The sequence below is a fragment of the Aotus nancymaae genome, unplaced genomic scaffold (assembly GCF_030222135.1).
Source record: "Aotus nancymaae isolate 86718 unplaced genomic scaffold, 86718_ANA_hifiasm-v0.15.2.pri h1tg000011l, whole genome shotgun sequence".
Lineage (NCBI taxonomy): Eukaryota > Metazoa > Chordata > Mammalia > Primates > Aotidae > Aotus > Aotus nancymaae.
In genome coordinates, this window is record NW_026988422.1 from 37,652,584 (window position 1) to 37,675,180 (window position 22,597).

A 22,597-nucleotide genomic window follows, 5' to 3' on the forward strand; every position below is an offset into this window, starting at 1 on the left:
TCTTTCTTGAGGAAGTAGGAAAGATCGTCAAGTGAACAAAGGCAAATGAATCAATAAAGCAAACAATAGCAGTTTTTTCAGATAATTCAGCCCATCTTATATATGCCATAAGGTGTGACATCTAGACTAGACCTACACAAAATAGCTATGCAAAGATACTCTGCCTGCCTTTTCTCCATATCATTTGGTCATTTAACAAATATTTATTCGATGTCTACTATGTGCCATTAATCACTAAATGCCAGGTAATAATGAAGTCGAAAAGACGCCTGCATAGAGCAAACTCAGTAGAGAAGATAAACATTAAACACAAATAAATATGTAATTGGAGCGTCTTTTAAACTTACAGTTTGGCAACAACAGTAGAATCATTTTAGCATTTTGTTTCTGAACTCCTTAGAATCATAAATCTTATAAGTCTACACAAAGTCCATAAATCCCTATAGGTTTTATTATAGCATATATCTGCAGAGGCAAAAATCTCTCATTAAAAATAAATTTCATACCTAGTTATTTATGCAAGACATTGGACATACTATTAGGAATCTTTGTTATTTAATATCTAGTATTGAATAAGTATTTGGACTCAACCAGTTGTCATAGCTAGTTAGGCGTGTCTATCTTTCTGTTTCCTTCAACAAGTGTTTCTTTTACAAGTGATAATGGATTTGTTTTTGCAGTGGTCCTTTTTATAATGGAGCTGGGTGGGGTTTTCTCTGCCTTTGGTGTATTATATTTTACTAGGCTGATAGGGACTATACCTACATCTACAACTTCACAAGAAGTAGGGTCTTTTGTAAGCAAGAGATGTTCACAGAGTATTTCAAATATTACCTTGCATTGGCCTTAGCCTGGTCTGTTACTTAAGGCCCTAAAAATAAACACATATGAATCAGCTTGTGTTAGCATGCGCAGACCAGCATGCAAGGACCTCAGTCTAACCTCATGCAATACCTTGTCTTATGTCACCCAGGATGAGGGAGTTTACAGCCAGGAATGCCTCTGAAAGACAAGACAGTCACAAGCTTAACTAAATGTTTAAAATAACCTTCTAACTCCTCTTCACATTGACAGATGGCTTTCAACTTAGTGAAATCAAACCCCTGCACCAGCCCTGGTGGCTCTGTGGGGCCATCTTAGAGCCACCGAGTTTGCAAAGTCAAACTACAGATTGTCAGAGCGTCCCAGTGTAACTCTCTCTTGTCTTGTTTTTAATCAAAAACCAACCAGAAGGGAACTCACTCCTGGAAGTCCTTATCTCCGTAAAATTCAGCTAATGACTCCTGTTAAGTTAAATAAAGTTTCTGTGTAACTCACTAAGGAAACTGTTAGCCGTTCACCTCGTGCCCGCCAACTTCTCAAAGAATACAAATCGGGGGAACCCTGCGGAGCTGGGCTCGAATGTTTATATACACATACTTTGTGTCAGTGACTCCGGAAAGCTGAGCCCTCAGTATAGTTTTCATTTTTTTTGAATGACAGTCTTTTTTCTGTCTCGAGTGGAAATGAGGTGGGGGCTGGGGGAAGGGTGGATTTGTTTTAATGTGCACTTTTCTTGAATCTGTTTATCCCCAAATAAGTGAGCTGCAGTAGATACTTTGGTCCAGCACAAAGTAAATACTTAGCTCACATGACCCGGAGTGTTTGGGTTTCAAGAAAGAGGATCACCTTCTTTTGTACTTGATAGCGTCGGGCTTTCCACCAGTGTAGCATGCATCGGGCCCTCCAAGCACCTTAGTCTGCTATCCAGTGCCCTCCTGGTCCTCATCAGCCACATTCCCACCCCACCTTTAAGCTGTCTCCTGCGTGGCCGTGATCTTTCTTTCTCCTGAACTCTCCTGCACCGTCCTGAAAGACCCCCTGCTTCCTCTCCACTCCATCTGCATGTGCCTCTTCCTCCACTTGAGGACCTCCCCATTCTCACCCACTCGGTAAACTTTGACTTCAATACTGAACCCAGAGATCACCTCCCCTCTGCTCAGAGCCTTGCCAGGTTAAGAGTTAAGTGCTTCCTTCTCTGAGCTACCCCAGGGCCTTCTGCACAGCCCCTTCTTTTAGAACCTTTCTGTTTTTTCTCATACACTTGTCTTTTAACGTGCTTGTCTCCCTTACTAATGAGAGCCCGTGAAAGACAGGAGCTGTGTTCATGCTATCTTTGCATCACCAAAACGTGGCATCCTTTTCAGGAAAGCAGAAGGTATTCCTGGCCCCATTCTGCGGTGAGGGTGAGGGGGAGATAGCCTTGCAAGCTGACAAGAGCACTATTCTAGAAGGAAATAGAGCCAGGTCCCTGCTGTCAGTCACTCCCATGTGATCCTAAGCAAGTCACTTGACCTCAGATAGCCTTGATTTCTTCACCTGTCCCATCAGAATAATGGGTTTTTTTTGAGGATTATGTAAATTACCGTACACTTTGTGAAAGCGTTTTAAGAACTGCAACGCATTCCTGTCCTCGTTACCTGAAGAATAGAAGCAGAGTTCACCAAAGCTTCGCCTGCCCTTTGAATCCAGCCCTGCAGTGTTCTGTACTCACACATGATCCTTCAACTGTTTCTTAACAAAGTTTTTCTGTCCTTAGCTCGGTATTTATTTCCTGCAATTGTCTGATAAAAAAGCAGCTTCATTAATCGCAGGAAAACAAAGAGTTTGCTTTAGAAATTGCCACTGGCCACTGGGCTTCCTAAAACCCCATTGTGTGATCCCCACTCTGCCTTAAAAGCCAGCTTCAGTGTCCCGTCGCTTTTCTGTGTTCTTTTTGACAGGGTCATTCCCAACAGTAACCGTCATCTGTTTCGCTAGTTATCGGTTTCCATTATCTTCTTTCCAGAGACTTCATTAGTTAAAAATGCTCTTCTACTTTCTGTTTTTTCTTTTTTATTATTTACTGTGGTGAGAAAAAAAACACATGACATTAAATATGCTATCATAACTATTTGTAAGTGTACAATCTTAATGATGTTTCCGTTTTTGTGCAACATGTCTCTAGAACTTTTATCTCGCTAAACAAACCCCATACTCATTAAACATGAATTTCTCCTTTCTCCTACCCTTGGCAACTACCTTTTTACTTTCTGTTTTTATGTTGTTGGCCACGTTAGATACTTTGAGTGAAAGCATACAGTATTTGTCCATTTGTGACTGGCTTCTTTCATTTAGCATAATTTATATCCTTGGAGTTCGCTCATGTTGTAGCATGTGACAGGATTTTCCTCTTTTTTAAGATGGTATAATATTCCATTGTACATGGATATTACATTTTCTTTCTCCATTCATACATCTGTCAATGGACATTAGAGTTGCTTTGTTCTTTCTCTTTTTAAAAAGCAAATATTAAAACAAAGATGAAATATTATTGGCAAGATTTGAAAATGCTCTTAGTCTAAAATCAGCATATCAAAAAATTATGTACACTCCCATGCAGTACTATTTACAATAACAAAGATATAGAATCAACTTAAGTGTCCATTGGTGGATGAATGATTAAAGAAAATGTGTATACATACACACTGGAATACTATTTGGCCATTGAAAAAAGAATAAAGCCATGTCATTTGCAACATGGATGGAACTGGAGGTTATCATGTTAAGTGAAATAAGCCATGCACAGAATAAGAAGTATTACATGTTTTCACTCTTATATCGGGACTTCAGAGTTGTTCTCGTGGGGTTAGAGAGTAGAGTGACAGCTACCCAAGGCCGGGAAACGTGTGAGTTTAAGAGTAGGGGGTGGATGAAAAGAGGTTGGTTAATGGGTACAAACATACTGTTAGATAGAAGGAATAAATTCTAATGTTCAGTAGCGGAGCAGGCTGACTATAGTTAACAAAAATGTATTGTGTATTTCAAAATAGCTAGAAGAGAAAACCTAAGTGTTCCTAACATATTGAAATGATCATTCTTTGAGGTAATGGATAACCTAAATTTTCTGGATCATTATACATTCTATGCATGAAACAGCATCACCTACACCCTATAAATATGCAAAATTTTATATACCAATAAAAATGATAAAACTTTAAGTTTTTGGTCTCATAGGAAATGTATTCAGGATGGTACAATGAAACTTCAAGACAATGCCCTGAAATTGGCATGTGCAGCCCTTCTTGGTTGTGTGAACTAGGCTTAAACGTTCAAACAGGCACAGCAGTGTCATGTCATTAAGAACAGAAACCTATATTTAAATAACATTTAAATCACTGACATCACCAGCTTTCTCTGTCTAGTCTCTTTTAAAGTAGAGTTTCTCCTGGTCTCATGAAGTTGATCAGCTCTTGTTCTTATTTATTTTTATTTTGTTTTCTTTTTAGAAACAGAGTCTCACTCTGTTGCCCAGCCTGGAGTGCAGTGGAGCAGTCATAGATCACTGCAACCTGGAACTCCTGGGCCCTAGCAATCTTCCCATCTCAGCCTCCCAAAATGCTCGGATTACAAGAATGAACCTCTGCACCTGAACTAGCTCTGATTTTTAAAGGCAGACATGACCATGTGAAATGTTTTCTCCTGCTCTCTAGCTTACAGAAACATCTTGTCTAGTTATAAATTTAGGAAATTTTCTGACCTAGTTTACTCACACTTCCTACCCCTCAGTTGTGCATTTCAAATTTTCATCCTGGGTCAAGTATTACCTAGCACTGCCTTTGGTTAGTACTTTACAGGTGCAGTTTTCTTTTTCCCACTGAGTTCATTTCCACATCTCTGGACAGAGATCTTGTCTACTCATGGAAAGATCTGTGGTAGGAGTTTAGGGGAGAAGAGTTTAGAACATTTCTTTATTAGATTCTACTGTTGGGTGGGGTTTTGGAATGGGGCAGCAATGAACTTGTACAGATTAAATTGTTATGAAGCTTATTTATTCTCATATCTACCCTGAACTTCAGGACACAAATGCTATTCTACTCACTTTATAGATAGAGACGTCTTTGGGCTATGCCAGGAGGATAAGCTGGTGTAGTCAGTCATGGATTAACTGCAGGGGCATTACATGTACTAGAATGCTTTACTCTCCCATTGTGTTTAGGAGGGAACCAAATAGAAAAAAATTATAAAACCCAGAACTGCAGAAAGACAGGCAAGATATTTTCCACCACACAGACCCTCAGCACAACCTGAATCAAGTCCAGGATGGCCTCCCACCCTGTCTAGCCTTGGCATTCACCCCCTTACCATGCACCTGTCTGGCCGTGCAGTCAAGCCTCTTCTGTACACCTCTCTGCCCTGTCAGGAACCATCCTCTTGAGCTGGACCAGAGTGCCTTTTCACTCCCTAAACACGGCTTCCCTCTTCATTTGGAAATGTCTCTGGCTCAGAACTTCATCTTGCAGATCCAGAATTAAGCTCCACCTTTAATATACAATCAGGCACCATCTATACAAACTCAAATTTTCTAACTACAAAGTTGACCTTTGAAGTTCACATATTTGCATTTTTCTTTGCTGAGCTTAATTTTCTATTTTGCTATTTTATTGTACATGACTCTTTGAAGAAATGACAGAGTACAAATACATTAAAAGCCTCACAACCAACATATAGAAACTATAAGATTCTCATTCTCTTAAAGGAGCACTATTGAAAATGGTGCAAAGATCAATTTTGTAGAGTTTATACGTTACGGAAAAGTAGAGCTGTGAGGAATACAGATGCCTGCTGAAACTGGGAATGCCGTAAGCATTGTAGGGATGGCATTTGTGGTTCAATGAGTGCAAATCCATGTGTCATACACAAATACAGTTCACTTTAATAGTTTGCTATCTCTTCACTCATCTTAAACACCTTAAGGTATTTGGAAAGAGAGGAAGAAATAAAACAGATGAACCTGCTGAGATATGGCCAGGAACAGTAGTACTTCATTTTGATTGATGTTTTTACAACCTTATCTTCTAGATAAAAGCTACTGTAAACAAAGCCTACCTAAACTGATTGTATTTAAAGAAAGCAAGAGCCACCTGTGTGCAGCAATTGGCCCCCACGTGCATAGTTTCTTTTCCTAGCAGCCAGTTCCTGCCGCTCGCAGCCACCACTTTAACCATCAGTAATGTCACTTTCAGGGACTGGTACTCTTGGTTTCTACCACGCTGTAAACCACAACATCATCTCCCCCATAATATCCTAGACAGAATAGATTCCTACCAGCAATCTGGGATTTCGCTCTTCAGAAGTGTACAACTTGGACATATTTTTAAGGCTCATTTTCTTACCTTTAAAAATGACTTTCTGTGGCCAGGCATGGTTATCATGCCTGTAATCTCAGCACTTTGGGAGGCCGAAGCGGACAGATCTCCTGAGGTCAGGAGTTCTAGACCAGCCTGGCCAACATGGTGAAACCTCATCTTTACTGAAAATACAAAAATTACCTGGGCATGGTGACACTCACCTGTAGTCACAGCTACTCTAGAGGCTGAGGCAGGAGAATCATTTGCATCTGGGAGGCAGAGGTTCCAGTAAGCCAAGATCACACCACTGTACTCTAGCCTGAGCAACAGAGTGAAACTCCATCTCAAAAAATAAATACATAAAATAAAAAGACTTTCCTTCATTTTATAGTAGAGTTATTAGCAAAAAAAAAAAAAAAAAATTTTCCAAGTGAGTACTAGCACTCACAGCTTCTTCTAGGACAAGGGACTGTGGAGTGGTATTCATTTGTGCATTCGTATATCCACTCAACAGATATGTATTGGCTGACTCATATGTGCCACTGAAATACAAGCCACCCTCATGAAGCTTACATTCTAAAAGTGTTTGTTTGGTAACTGCAAGGCCAGGTTATCCATATTTTTTGAAGACCCGTTTTATATCATTTTTTCTTACCTGATTGTTTTTTCTAATGACCTAGACATTTCTAACTTCTAATTTATTTTTCCCCTTTCTAGCATGTGCCTTCATGAAACTGCAAAATTGGGAGGTTTGGTTTTGGGGATAAGGTTGGCTAGCCAAAGAGATTTTCCTTGTCATTAAATATTTCTTGTGAATAAGAAAAAAACGTAATTGCCCATTCAGAGTGAGTTGGGATCTGACATACCTGAAGCATTGTGTCACATTTGTTAATGTTAGATTTATAGGACAAACATATATCAGCCTTAATCTTTCAGTTATTTGACTTTGCCAAGGATGAAATTCCAATATTTTTTTTTATTTTAAGCAGACTTTTATATATCCAAAACCCATAAATCTCTCTGTGCTTTGAGATAAATGTCTGACTGAACTCTGAGTTACCCTGTGATCCTTTGAGAACTATGCCAAGGAAAAAGAAACCTCATTCCCTCTATTAGCTAATAATTAAAGGCTACTTGAAAAAGACCTATTTACGGTAAGCCATATTTACATAGTCTTTTCCATTTTATAATTTGTTTCTAATTTCTACTATTCAGAAAGTTAGAAATGGAAAGTTCAGAAATCACCTCAAAATTCATCAGAGCAAGTGTGATGGTTGATTAACTGGCAAACACCAAAATGGACTGCACCACTATCAGCCAGGCTTTGCCAACTCCATGATCACTAGCCATTATGACTGTCATAGCAATTATAAATTCTCTGGCATCAAACACTAAATCAGCTGAAATGATGGGTTTGCCTCTGGCGTGTTTCCCTGGGGAAATAACTGAGAAAACATGTAATAATTCACACAACCAATTTTGTTAAAACACCCCAAACTTTTGGAAGAAGGCTGGGGTATAAATTCTAGGTCAGTGGACGTGATTTGCACCCAGTGTCCACATGAAGTATTCTCTCATTTTAGTACTTAAGTGTTTTCAAAGTAAATATAACCTTGGGTACATTGTTACTTTTAGGGTTTCTATGTCTTTTCCTGTGTTTACTCTCTCTTCCCATTTGAGAATGTGTTCTGTCCTCTTCATGCATCCTGTTTGTAACAGAACCACAGCTAACTGTGGATGAAACACATCCACAGCTAAACTGGATTTCGTCCTGAAATTCATCCTCCAGTTTCCCAATGAAATCATCTCAATGTACCTCTGATGGCATCATCCCTCTATGTCTCTCGGGACCCCTAACCTCACCTTTCCCTCCCCTCAAAAATGGATGTATCATGGAAAAAATTTAAAGGGCTGATAAGTGAATAAATACAACATAGTTGAAAAGTTGCCTTTTCCAGGAAGACTTCCGGAATCATTGTCATTGCTCTAATTCTTCTTTTACTGTGAACCCTTTGGCATTTTGTTTATTCAAGTGATGTAGTTTTCTCTAAAAATGTGAAGAGATTGGTTGCTATGTTAAGCAGTTTATAGAGAGGAACTTTTCTTCTGTGACTTTTGCCCTATGCAGGATGGATAGACAAGTTTGTATGTAGATTCTTATAGGTAAATACAGAGGGACTGACCCAATCCAGGAATAAACATTTCTCCTAGAAAACAGAGACTAAAGACAACAGATTAAAGACAAAATCGCTTTTGCCTTTGTTTTCTATTGTAATCTTCTGAGAAGAGGCATAGAACAGGCTGGAAAGACTGTAAATATAGCATCTGTGTATATCCAATATAGGACAAAGTGAAGTAGAATTTTAGCACCTTTTCAGGTAATTTAACATGGACATGAAAATATCAAGGTATATAATCACCGTGGAGAATTTCAGGGTGTTATGGTTGTGTGTTTATATACATTTAAATGTTTCTTCAAAATAACATATTTTCTTTGTGGCATAAGGCCCAAAGTGAATCAGTATTCATAATATGTTTTTACTTTTTTATTTCTAAAATTATAGAAAGTAAGTTGTGTCAGAGAGATAAAGTTGCACTTTTCATAGCCAACATACATAGATTGAATGAGAATACTCCTAACTAGGTTCTCTTTCTGTGGTCATTTTAGTCTGCAAATAACAGACCTGGCAAAGTAAAAAAAAACTAGATGAAGCAATCAAGTTATCATATGTTAACTTCATTTCTACAAAAAGGAATATTTGTATTGTATATTAAATTGACCATAGTGCCAGAACCTTATGATGTTATATTACATGAGCACTAATCTATTATTATTGTACACATATTTATGCACAGGCATAAATATACACATACTTTGCATATAAACATGTGCAAGCATATTTCACTTGGACTGAAAAGTTATTTACAACTCTGTCTGGATATACATACAACAGTGATTAACAAGTGCATAACCAATGTACAACACGCAGATTAAAACTAAATAAACACTGTAAGAGTTTATTTTAAAACAATTACAAGATGTTTTATGTTTCTCCTTCGTTCTGAACTATGTGTTTGAAAAGGCACTCTTCATAAAAACCACATGCAAGTCTTTTGGATGGAGAAACAATCGACTTCCAATGGCCACATGTCTGCACACGTCCTCGGAAGATAGCACAGACCCCACACAGCAACTCACAATGAGAAAGACAGAAAGATACATATGATTATGAATATATATATATATATATAAATTTAAAAACTTCTTCTCTAAAACTCCTCCTCTTAAACTAGTATGCTTTTACATCTCTTTTGGTAATATAGTAAGATGATTACAAGCATGGGATTATGTGCTATTACACAATTTGTTTCTCTACTTATTATCGAAACTCTTAAAATTGACATATATGTCAATATGTGTATATACACACAGGATTCTCTGTATACACACACGTATATACATGTATATGTATGTGTATACATATACATATATATCTCATATATGTATCTCATATATATATTATGATTCTCTGTTTCTGTTTTAGAGAAGGAGTTTTATCTGCCTGTGAATTGAAAATTTGGGCTAGGATTGAAGGTTTCTGTATGTTTTTGTTTGATGAAAACCCTCACGAACAAGAAACTTGACTAAAATTATCAAATCATTCCGTAGTGCGCTTGTCATCCTTCAATTGAGAATTGTTTCACTGACTCGATGCAGATTTATATTGTAGGACTCTACTGCACTGAGAATCCTTTTTTTTATGCTATTATGGTAATTCAACTCATTTGGGAAGAAAAGTATTAGGTCAATTTCAGGAGTTTCCATGATCATAGGTAGAGAGACAAATTGTGTAATAGTACATAAATCCTATACCTTTAACCATCTTACATTACCAAAAGAGATGTAAAAGCATACTTGTTAAAAAAAAATACGCAGTGGTTTTCTCATAGAGCTGAAAACATGAGTAAGCCAAGTTAATGGCACAAACATAAGAAGTGTCTGTATATTAGAGGTATTTTAGGAGCAAAACTGGGCCTTTGGGGCATACTGTTATCAACCCTGTTTAGTAAGTCTGAATCTTCTTTTCTGGGAAAACAAATCTCTACCTCATACGCTCACTTAGACCAGTTGTTTACCTCAATTTTCCTCGTAACTTACTCCAGCTGTTTATTTCCATTTATATGAACAAGCTGTGGCAGTGTTCTGGATTTACTCCTCTCCCCTCATGTTTAGATTCTGCCCCGTAACTTCTGATCCCCTTCACAGCATGAAACATTGCTCTTCTCTGTACTTCATGTAGTGATTCTGTAATTCTCATTCCTTAGCTTACTTCCACCTGATTGTCAAAGGTTTTAAATATGCTCCTTCAAATGTAATCATTTTCATTTCTTTTGCCAGAATTATGGGTTGCTTTTCTATCTACTTCCTAAATGTGGTGACACGTAAATCGAAAGAAGTAGCTAAACTTTTTAGTGTGAAAGTATTGATATGAAACTTAGTTATTCCCTGTGTAGACAGGTGGATCCCAACTCATATACTGGGTTTTGAATCAGTAGCCTTGCTTCCAGGGCCCTGCTTACCTATCACCTATCCAGGTGTAGTAAATATTTTTCAGAGTGGAATGACGGTTATAAAATGCTATATAAACACAAGGTATAACCAGACAGTGAAGTATAATGGTTATAAGGGTAAGCCATAGAGCCAGGCAGATTGGGTTCGAAACCTGGCCCTTTTTGGGTCCCAGTTTCTTCATCTGTAAAATGAGGATAGTCTGAGTGCCCTCTTCATAGAATGGTAGTGAGTACTGTATTAGTCTGTACATATGAAAGTCTTGAAACCCTACCTGCTCAGTAAATGTTAGTTGCATGTTTGTTGTTGATTACTGAGATCTTATATGTGCTTAGCATCTTTACGGACATAATGATTAGTCAAGGGTTCCCTGATGTCTGTGGAGACCTAGAAGCTCAGATGGCTTCAGGAAACCAACTAGGGGTTATTGGGATCTAATTCAGCAAGATGATATCTAATAGTATGATTAGAAACCTCTAAATTCCTTCATCTGCCTTTCTTTTCAACTGTCTCTGAAGAAGATGCTCGAGGAAAAGTGTAGCAATAGAAAGTTAATAATCTTCTCTATTCTCCATAAGTAAAAATGCCATCCTAGTAAATCATGCATTATGAGATAGTGTTAGAAACATGGCAAGGAAAGGGGAGTATTTTGTTTTATACTTAAAAAAAAAAAAAAAGAGTAAGCAAGTTCTTCCTGAATTTGCGGCACTAAATTTTCTGTCTGAACCACCGAGTTTCTCCAAGTTATAGAAAACCTTGAACAGAAAGACACATGTACCATATTCTGTCCAACATTCGCAATCTGGAATCCTCCAGGCTTATCTGAGGATAGCTAGATTTCTCTGCAAAACTAAGAATTTACTCACTGAAGTACCATTTTAAAAACATTCTTGGTGATAATCTTTTATAAATACATTAACAGCTTTCACTGCCTTTTTAAAACTGAACAAAATGTAAGCATTTGTGTTTCCTGCACTGTCCTCAGCACCTGTTGAGATTGATAAAGCCTGTTAGCCCCAACACCAAACAGCCAGGGACTCTCACAGTTGGGGTATTTTTATGTCTCTCTTCACTACTTGTCAGCGGGCATTCACCTTGACTGACAAAGTGTTCTACCTGTAACCAACTCCTTCAAATATGCAGCTTCAGGAACCCAATAACCAAGTTTACCAGAACAACAGAACTGGAGACAATATGGAGAATTCTTTATGTAACCTTGGCATCCTAGGTATGCAGCAAGGAGGGGTATTGGTGTATAGTGGAAGTTAGGAGCCAAGAAGCTCAGTTGGTATAAAAGCACAGAGTTGCTTAATAATTGTGGTTTGCTTTCATAAAAAGTTGCCACTTATTGATAATCTCCTTCAGTAATCCCTTCTTCTGTAAATTCTGAACTGAAAAGTAAATCTCCATACTGTGTGTGTGAATAATATTTGATTTATATCTAAACTTGAGTCTCTAGTATATGTGTATTAGTTATCTATCACTATATAACAAATGACCCCAAAACTAGATGACCTAAAATAACACACACACTTATCTCACAGTTGCTGTGGGTCAGGAATATGGTCACAGCATAGCTGCATCCTCTACTTCACCATCTCTCACAGGCAGCATTGGCCCAGGGTCTGTGTTCACATCTGAAGGTTCAACTGAGGAAGGATCCACTTCCAACCTCACTCATTGGTTTTTGGCAGGAATCACTTCCTCATGGGCTGCTGGACTGAGGGCTTCAGTTCCTCTGTGGCTGATGATCATAGACCACCCTCAACTCCTTATCCCATGGGCCTCTCCCACATGGCAGTTGGTGTCACCAAAATGCACAAGCAGAAAAGGCAGTAGAGTCTAATAGCAAGATGGAAGTCATGGTTTTTTCAACCTAATCACGGAAGTGACATCCTATCACTGTAGCTTCATTCTTTTTGTCACATGCAAGTCACTAGGTCCAGTTCATGCTCAAGGGGAGAGGATTACACAAGCCATAAATACGAAGAGGCAGGGATCAGTGAGGCCATCTTAGAAGTCTGCTGACCACAATGTCTGTCTACAGCTCTTAATTGCAATTCAGAAAGAACTCTGGCACCACCATTGCTGTGGGTCTTCTTTCCCTACTGCTGTCACCCAATTTAGTTTGACACTTCTCTGCTGTACCTTTCTTTCTATGTATAACATAACACTGCTGAGACTGATCAGTAGAGTGAGTTCTAAATGGGACCTGTTAAAGTAGTTAAATGTCTTTCCTTCCAGTTCATTTTTTACTGTGAAGATGAGCCATGTGTGCAGGGACAGATTTGCTACAAATTTAGTATTTTCATGCATCTTCAATGTATCTTAGTGTTACTGTATCATAGAATCTCCATTGTGTATGGTGTTCACCTTTATATAACATATCCATCTGTGGCAAGAGGTGGAATCAATTAGAATAATGTCCCCAGACCTTGCCAAATTGAGCATCTTCTTTAAAGCAAACAAAAATAATTTTTGCTATCCCCTACACGTGATAATACCTATGCTTTTATATTCGATCTACTTAGAAAATAGATGACTGAGAGCTACTGTGAATCCTATTTTATTAGCTACATTTTTACAATAAGTTTTATATGTATGTGTGTGATATATATATACACATACATAGTCGCTTGTGATTTGCTTTCATAAAGCAAATATATACACATATATATACATACATACACATACACATATACACACACACACGTGTATGTATGATGTGTGTGTGTGTGTGTGTATATATATTCTGTCTGTAGATAGTGCTTGGTGTGCATAACAATCTCTTTTAATCCCTTCACAACCACTCAGAGGTCTGTGTCCCAAAGTTGGGAACCTCTGAGTTAGAGCTCAGGGCAGGGTTCAAAAACCCAAATACACATGGGGGCTAGGTAGGCAACATAAATGAGCAAGGTAGGAAAAGAAATATCTCCTCTTCCATTTCAATGTGAAACCCTCTGTGGTTGTTTTGCTTTTCCAAATTTGATAGAGACTTGAGTATAGAGAAATAGGTCTCCACAATTAGAAAATCCACAAACACGGTGATAAATGATACCTGGCACTGATCCTCGGCATCAGGAAGTGACAGAGAACAGTGGGGACTGTGGCCATCCTCCGAACCCAGGTTCTATCTGAAGGGGGCAGCTGTTACTTATCGCCAGCTGGTTGTTACCATATTAATTTCTCAAAAGAAGCTAAATATGCAGGATTTTGTGTAAGCATTCCCAATTTGTATGCATTGGTTCCGTTTTTTTAAATTAATGAAAGCCCAGCCTTGATTTACTAGATCTACTGATGTCACTATTTTGCAAGGCCGCTCACTCTATGTTTTCAAAGTTTCAGTTATAGAAAAAAATTGTATTTGTGTTGAATCAAAATCTGATTCTTGGCTATGTTCAAGCATTGTCCTAAGTCTGCACTTGAGAGTTACACCATGAATCAAATCCTTCCTCCACAAGAGCACTCTCAAAATCAGAACATGATAAGCATGTTAGTGAACCTTAACTGTTCATTTCTAGGTCAGACATACTCTTATTCTAACCATTCCTAGAATATCCTAGGATTTGCCTTTGATTGACTTTCAAATGGGAGATGTTCCTCTCACAACATGACACCAGAACTCTCCAAAATGCCCTAGGTGTAGCTTAACCATTGCAAAAGACATTGATTCTCTTTTTCTGGTTAAAGCCTAGTCTATCCACCCTGTTTAGTGAACCGATCACTACCTCATAGTGAGTGTATCACAAACTGCCTTAGTTCTAAAACTGGTTCCTCCACTTTTTAGCTATGAGACCTTAGGCAATGTACTTAATTGTTCTATGCCTTGGTTTCTTCGCTTGTCTAACAGGGATAATGATTGTACCAACCTCATGGAGTTGGCATACAAATTAAGTGGTTTGATATATATAAAGTGCTTAGAACAGTGTTTTGCACATAAGTGGGGTGAAAGTGTTAATAATTAACTTTGTTGTAACTATATTATTGTCACTATGATGTGTAAGTGTGCCACTAGTGTGCTCCTTCTGGTCATTAATAAAATTGCCATGCCGAGGCAATGGCTGACCCCTGCCTACATCCCTGTCTCTAGACTCGCACTGATTCAATAACCAATGAAAAGATGTCTGATCATCTTAATGCTAACCTTGTATTGCCCATCTTATCCTTGAGGGTATCTGTCATGCACCAGGAACTATGTTAGGAAAGGAGAACATGAATACAAATAAAATGTGGTCTTTACCCTCAACAGGGTCCCAATATAACAGACAAATGGTGAAACAGACGGATGATCACTAGGAAACAGGTACGCACAGAAAGGCCAGCTTTAGTTCCACAGACTCTTACTGAATTTCTCTAAATACCCTAAAATGGAATGAAACCAGAGAATCACGTTTCTTTTACATTTATTTATTATATTTTAAGTTCTGGGGTACACGTGCAGAACGTGCAGGTTTGTTACATGGGTCTGTACGTGCCATGGTAGTTTACTGCATCCACAACCCGCGTCATGTACATTAGGTATTTTTCCTAATGCTATCCCTCCCTTAGATCCCCATCTTAGACCCAGGTAAGTGATGTTCCCCTCCCTGTGTTCATATGTTCACATTGTTCAACACCCACTTATGTGTTCTCATTGTTCAAAATCAAACCATGTGGTGTTTGGTTTTCAGTTCTTGTGTCAGTTTGCTGAGAATGATGGTTTCCAGCTTCACTTGTGTCCCTGCAACGGACATAAACTTATCCCATTTTACGGCTGCTTAGTATTCTATGGTATATATGTGCCACATTTTCTTTATCCAGTCTATCATTGATGGGCATTTGGGTTGGTCCCAAGTCTTTGCTATTGTGAACAGTACCGCAATAAACACACATGTGCATGTGTCTTTATAATAGAAAGAGTTATAATCCTTTGGGTATATACCCAGTAATGGGATTGCTGAGTCAAATGGTATTTCTATTTCTAGGTCCTTGAGGAATCGCCACACTGTCTTCTACAATGGTTGAACTACTTTACATTCTCACCAACAGTGTAAAAGTGTTCCTCTTTCTCCACATCCTCTCCAGCATCTGTTGTCTCCTGATTTTTGGATGATCGCCATTCTATCTGGCATGACATGGTATCTCAATGTCGTTTTGACTTGCATTTCTTTAATGACCAGTGATGATGAGCTCTTTTTCATATGTTTGTTGGCTGCATAAATGTCTTCTTTTCAAAAGTGTCTGTTCATATACTTTGCCCACTTTTTGATGGGGTTGTTTTTTCTTGTAAATTTGTTTAAGTTCTCCATAGATTCTGGATATTAGCACTTTGTCAGATGGGTAGATTGCAAAAATTTTTCCCATTCTATTGGTTGCCAGTTCAGTCTAATGATAGTTTATTTGGCTGTGCAGAAGCTCTTTAGTTTACTTAGATCCCATTTATATATTTTTCCTTTTGTTGCTATTGCTTTTGGTATTTCAGTCATGAAGTCCTTGCCCATGCCTGTGTCCTGAATGGTATTGTCTAGGTTTTTTCTAGAGTTGTTATGGTGTTAGATCTCATGTTTAAATCTTTAATCCAGCTGGAGTTAATTTTTGTATAAGGTATAAGGAAGGGATCCAGTTTCAGCTTTCTGCATATGGCTAGCCAGTTTTCCCAATAGGGAATCCTTCCCCATTGCTTGTTGTTGTCACGTTTGTCAAAGATCAGATGGTTGTAGATGTGTGGTGTTACTCCCGAGGCCTGTGTTCTGTTCCACTGGTCTATATCTCTGTTTTGGTACCACTACCATGCTGTTTTTTTGCTTAGCATTGTCTTGGCTATGTGGGCTCCTTTTTGGTTCCATATGAAGTTTAAGGTGGGTTTTTTCCAATTCTGTGAAGAAAGTCAGTGGTAACTTGATGGGGATAGCATTGGATCTACAAATTACTGTGGGCAGTATGGCCATTTTCACAATATTGATTCTCCCTAACCAGGAGCATGGAATGTTTTTCCATCTGTTTGTGTCCTCGCTTATTTCCTTGAGCAGTGGTTTGTAGTTCTCCTTGAAGAGGTCCTTCACAGCTCTTGTTAGTTGTATTCCTAGGTATTTTATTCTCTTTGTAGCAATTGTGAATGGGAGTTCACTCATGATTTGGTTCTCTGTCTGTTATTGGTGTATAGGCATGCATGTGATTTTTGCACATTGATTTTGTATCCTGAGACTTTGCTGAAGTTGCTTATCAGCTTAAGGAGATTTTGGGCTGAGACAATGGGGTCTTCTAAATATACAATCATATTATCTGCAGACAGTTTGACTTCCTCTTAATCTGGCTCAGTGGGTACCACCCCCATGAAGAACAGCAAGCTAAGATCTACCAGCTTGAAATTCTCACAGCCACCACAGCAGTCTGAGCTTGACCTGGGATGTTCGAGCTCAGTGGGTGGAGGGGTGTCCACCATTGCAGAGACTCGGATAGGCGGTTTTAACCTTGCCTTTGTAAACAAAGTCACCAGGAAGTCTGAACAGGGCAGACCCCACGGTAGCTCTGCAAGGCCTCTGCAGGCAGACTGTGTCACCAGACTGCCTCCTTGCTGCCTGGGGCATCTCTGAAGAAAGGCAGCAGCCTCATCAGGGACTTAAAAATAAAGCCCCCACCTGCTTGGGACAGAGCACCTGGGAAAAGCGGCGGTTGTGGGTACAGCTTCAGCAGACTTAAAGGTCCATGACTGGCAGCTCTGAAGACAGCAGTGGATTTCCCAACACAGCATTCAAGCTCTGATAAGGGACACACTGCCTTCTCAAGTGGCTCCCTGATCCCTGTGTATCCTGACTGGGGGACACCTCCCAGCAGGGGCTTACAGACACCTCATACAGGAGAGCTCTGGCTAGCATCTAGCAGGTACCCCTCTGGGACAAAGCTACAAGAGAAAGGAACAGGCATCAAACTTTGCTGTTCTGCATCCCCCAAGGGTGATTCCCAGGCAAACAGGGCCTGGAGTGGACCTCCAGCAGAGGGGCCTGTTAGAAGGAAAACTAACAAACAGAAAGAAATAGTTGCAACATCAACAGAAAGGACATCCACTCAGAGACCCCTTCTAAAAGTCTCAAACTTCAAAGACCAATGGTAGATAAATCCACGAAGATGGGAAGAAGCCAGCGCAAAAAGGCTGAAATTGCCAAAAAACAAGAACTCCTCCAAGGGATCACAACTCCTCACCAGCAAGGAAACAAAACTGGATGGAGAATGAGTTAGACGAACTGACAGAAGCAGCTTCAGAAGGTGGTTAATAACAAACGTCTCCGCGCTGAAGAAGCATGTTCTAACCCAATGCAAGGCAACTAAGAACCTTGAAAAAAGGTTAGACGAATTGCTAACTAGAATAACCAGCACAGAGAAGAACATAAGTGACCTGATGGAGCTGAAAAACGCAGCATGAGAACTTCATGAAGTATACACAAGTTTCAATAGCCAAATCGATCAAGCAGAAGAAAGGATATCAGAGATTGAAGATCAACTCAATGAAATAAAGTGAGAAGACAACATTAGAGAAAAAAGAGTGAAACAAAATGAACAAAGCCTTCAAGAAATATGGGATTTGTGAAAAGACCTAATCTACGTTTGATCCGTGTACCTGAAAGTAACAGGGAGAATGAAACCAAGTTGGAAAACACTCTTCACCAAGCTAGCAGGGCAGGCCAACATTCAAATCCAGGAAATACAGAAATCACCACAAAGATACTCCTTGAGAAGAGCAACCCCAAGATACATAATCGTCAGATTCACCAGGGTTGAAATGAAGGAAAAAATGCTAAGGGCAGTCAAAGAGAAAGTTGAGGTTACCCACAAAGGGAAGCTTACCAGATTCACAGCAGGTCTCTTGGCAGAAACCCTACAAACCAGAAAAGAGTAGGGGCCAATATTCAACATCCTTAAAGAAAAGAATTTTCAACCTAGAATTTCATATCGAGCCAAACTAAGCTTCATAAGCAAAGGAAAAATAAAGTCCTTTATGGACAAGCAACTGCTGAGAGATTTCATCACCACCAGGCCTGTCTTACAAGAGCTCCTGAAGGAAGCACTAAACATGGAAAGGAACAACCAGTACCAGCCACTGCAAAAACATACCAAATTATAGAGACCATCCACACTATGAAGAAATTGCATCAACTAACAGGCAAAACAACCAGTTAGTTAGCATCATAATGGCAGGATCAAATTCACACACAACAATATTAACCTTAAATGTAAATGGGCTAAATGCCCCAGTCAAAAGACACAGACTGGCAAATTGAATGAAGAGTTAAGACCCATTGGTGTGCTGTATTCAGCAGACCCATCTCATGTGCAAAGACACACATAGGCTCAAAATAAAGGGATGGAGGAAGATTTACAAAGCAAATGGAAAGCAAAATAAAAGCAGGGGTTGCAATCCTAGTCTCTGATAAAACAGGCTGTAAACCAACAAAGATCAAAAGAGACAAAGAAGGGCATTACATAATGGTAAAGGGATCAATGCAACAAGAAGAGCTAACTACCCCAAACATATATGCACTCATACCGGAGCACCCAGATACATAAAGCAAGTTCTTAAAGGCCTACAAAGAGACTTTTAGACTCCCACACAGTAATAGTGGGAGACTTTAACACCACACTGTGAATATTAGATCAATGAGACAAAATTAACAAGGATATCCAGGACTTGAACTCAGATCTGGACCAAGCAGACCTAATAGACATCTATAGAACTCTCCACCCCAAATACACAGAATATACATTCTTCTCAGCAGCACATTGCACTTATTCAAAAATTGACCACATAATCGAAAGTACAACACTCCTCAGCAAATGCAAAAGAACAGGAATCATTAACAGTCTCTCAGACCACAGTGCAATCAAATTAGAACTCAGGATTAAGAAACTCACTGAAAACCACACAACTATATGGAAACTGAACAACCTGCTCCTGAATGATTACTGGATAAATAATGAAATGAAGGCAGAAATAAAGATGTTCTTTGAAACCAATGAGAACGAAGACACAACATACTGGAATCTCTGGGACACATTTAAAGTAGTGTGTACTGGGAAATTTATAGCACTAAATGCCCACCAGAAAAACACGGGAAAATCTAAAATCGACACCCTAATATCACAATTAAAAAAACTAGAGGAGCAAGATCAAACAAATTCAAAAGCTAGCAGAAGACAAGAAATAACTAAGATCAGAGCAGATTTGAAGGGGATAAAGACACCAAAAACCCTTCAAAAAAATCAATAAATCCAGGAGCTGGTTTTTTGAAAACAACAAAATAGATATACCACTAGCCAGACTAATAAAAAAGATAAAAGAATCAAAATGACGCAATAAAAAATGATAAAGGGGATATAACCACCAATCCAACAGACTACCATCAGAGATTACTACAAACACCTCTATGCAAATAAACCAGTAAATCTAGAAGAAATGAATAAATTCCTGGACACTTACACCCTCCCAAGGGTGTAAGCAGCAATTAATAGCCTACAAAAGTCCAGGACCAGACAGGTTCACAGCCAAATTCTACTAGAGGTGCAAAGAGAAGCTGGCACCATTCCTTCTGAAACTATTGCAAACAATAGGAAAAGAGGGACTCCTCCCTAACTCATTTTATGAGACCAACATCATCCTGATACCAAAACCTGGTAGAGACACAACTAAAAAAGAAAATTTCAGGCCAATATCCCTGATGAACATTGATGTGAAAGTCCTCAATAAAATCCTAGCAAATTGAATTAAATAGCACATCAAGAAGCTTATCCGTCACAATCAAGTCAGCTTCATCCCTGGGATGCAAGGCTGGTTCAACATACGGTGATACATAAATGTAATCCATGACGTAAATGGAACCAAAGAGAAAAACCAAATGATCAGCTCAATAGATGCAGAGAAGGCCTTCGACAAAGTTCAGCAGCCTTTATGCTAAAATCTCTCAATAAACCAGGTATTGATGGAACACATCTCAAAATAATAAGAGCTGTTTATGACAGACTCATAACCAGTATCATACTGAATGGGCAAAAACTGGAGTATTCTCTTTGAAAACCGGCACAAGACAAGGATGCCCATTCTCACCACTCCTATTCAACATAGTATTGGAAGTTCTGGCCAGGGCAGTCAGGCAAGAAAAAGAAACAAAGGGTATTCAATTAGGAAAAGAGGAAGTCAAATTGTTGCTCTTTGCAGATGACATCATTGTATATTTAGAAGACCCTATCGTCTCAGCCCCAAATCTCCATAAGCTGACAAACAACTTCAGCAAAGTCTCAGGATACAAAATCAATGTGCAAAAATGACAACCATTCCTATACACCAGTAACAGACAAACAGCCAAATCATGAGGAAACTCCCATTATTCTCTTTGTAGCATTCACAATTGCTACAGAGAATAAAATACCTAGAAATACAAGGGTTGTTTAGGACCTCTCAAGGAGAACTACAAACCACTGCTCAAGGAACTAAGAGAGGACACAAACAGATGGAAAAACATTCCTTGCTCATGGTTAGGAAGAATCAATATTGTGAAAATGGCCATGGTGCCCAAAGTAATTTATAGATTCAATGCTATCCCCATCAGGCTACCATTGACTTTCTTCACAGAATTGGAAAAAAACACCTTAAATTTCATATGGAACCAAAACAGAGCCTGCATAGCCAAGACAGTCCTAAGAAAAAAACAAAGCTGGAGGCATCACACAACCTGACTTCAAACTAAAGCCTGCAGTAATCAAAACAGCATGGTACTGGTATCAAAACAGCATGGACTGGTACCAAAACAGAGATATAGACTAATGGAACAGAACAGAGGTCTCAGAAATAATGCCACACATCACAACCATCTGATCTTTGCAAACGTGACAACAACAAGCAATGGGGAAAGGATTTCTTATTTAATAAATGGTATTGGGCAAAGTGGCTAGCCATATGCAGAAAGCCAAAACTGGATCCCCTCCTTACACCTTATACAAAAATTAACTCCAGCTGGATTAAAGATTTAAACATGAGACCTAACACCATAACAACTTTAGAAAAAACCTAGGCAATACCATTCAGGACACAGGCATGGGCAAGGACTTCATGACTGAAATACCAAAAGCAATAGCAACAAAAGGCAAAATATATAAATGGGATCTAAGTAAACTAAAGAGCTTCTGCACAGCCAAATAAACCATCATTAGAGTGAACTGGCAACCAACAGAATGGGAAAAATTTTTGCAATCTACCCATCTGACAAAGTGCTAATATCCAGAATCTATGGAGAACTTAAACAAATTTACAAGAAAAAACAACCCCATCAAAAAGTGGGCAAAGTACATGAACAGACACTTTTGAAAAGAAGGCATTTATGCAGCCAACAAACATGCAAAACAGCTCATCATCACTGGTCATTAAAGAAATGCAAAACAAAACGACATTGAGATACCATGTCATGCCAGATAGAATGGCGATCATCCAAAAATCAGGAGACAACAGATGCTGGAGAGGATGTGGAGAAATAGGAATGCTTTTACACTGTTGGTGAGAATGTAAATTAGTTCAACCATTGTGGAAGACGATGTGGTGATTCCTCAAGGATCTAGAACTAGAAATACCATTTGACCCAGCAATCCCATTACTGGGTATATACTCAAAGGATTATAAATCATTCTATTATAAAGACACATGCATACATGTGTTTATTGCAGTACTGTTCACAATAGCAAAGACTTGGAACCAACCCAAATGCCCATCAATGATAGACTGGATAAAAAACACATGGCACATACACACTAAGGAATACCATGCAGCCATAAAAAAGGATGAGTTCATATCCTTTGCAGGGACATGGCTAAAGCTGGAAACGATAATTCTCAGCAAACTGACACAAGAACAGAAAAC

The 22,597-nt window shown here is 38.9% G+C and overlaps 1 protein-coding gene across 7 annotated transcripts in view; it reads left to right on the forward strand.

Moving 5' to 3' along the window:
* Nucleotides 1–22,597, forward strand: part of CDIN1 (CDAN1 interacting nuclease 1) — a 410,017-nt gene that overhangs the window by 382,288 nt on the left and 5,132 nt on the right. For 2 of the 7 annotated variants that reach the window (XM_012465107.3, XM_064374827.1), the window contains exon 11: nucleotides 14,969–15,022. The exons of the other annotated variants lie outside the window; for them this stretch is intronic. In XM_012465107.3, coding sequence (XP_012320530.1) covers nucleotides 14,969–14,981 — 13 coding nt within the window. In that variant the 3' untranslated portion in view covers nucleotides 14,982–15,022. The remainder of the gene's footprint in view (nucleotides 1–14,968; nucleotides 15,023–22,597) is intronic. 7 annotated transcript variants of the gene reach the window in all.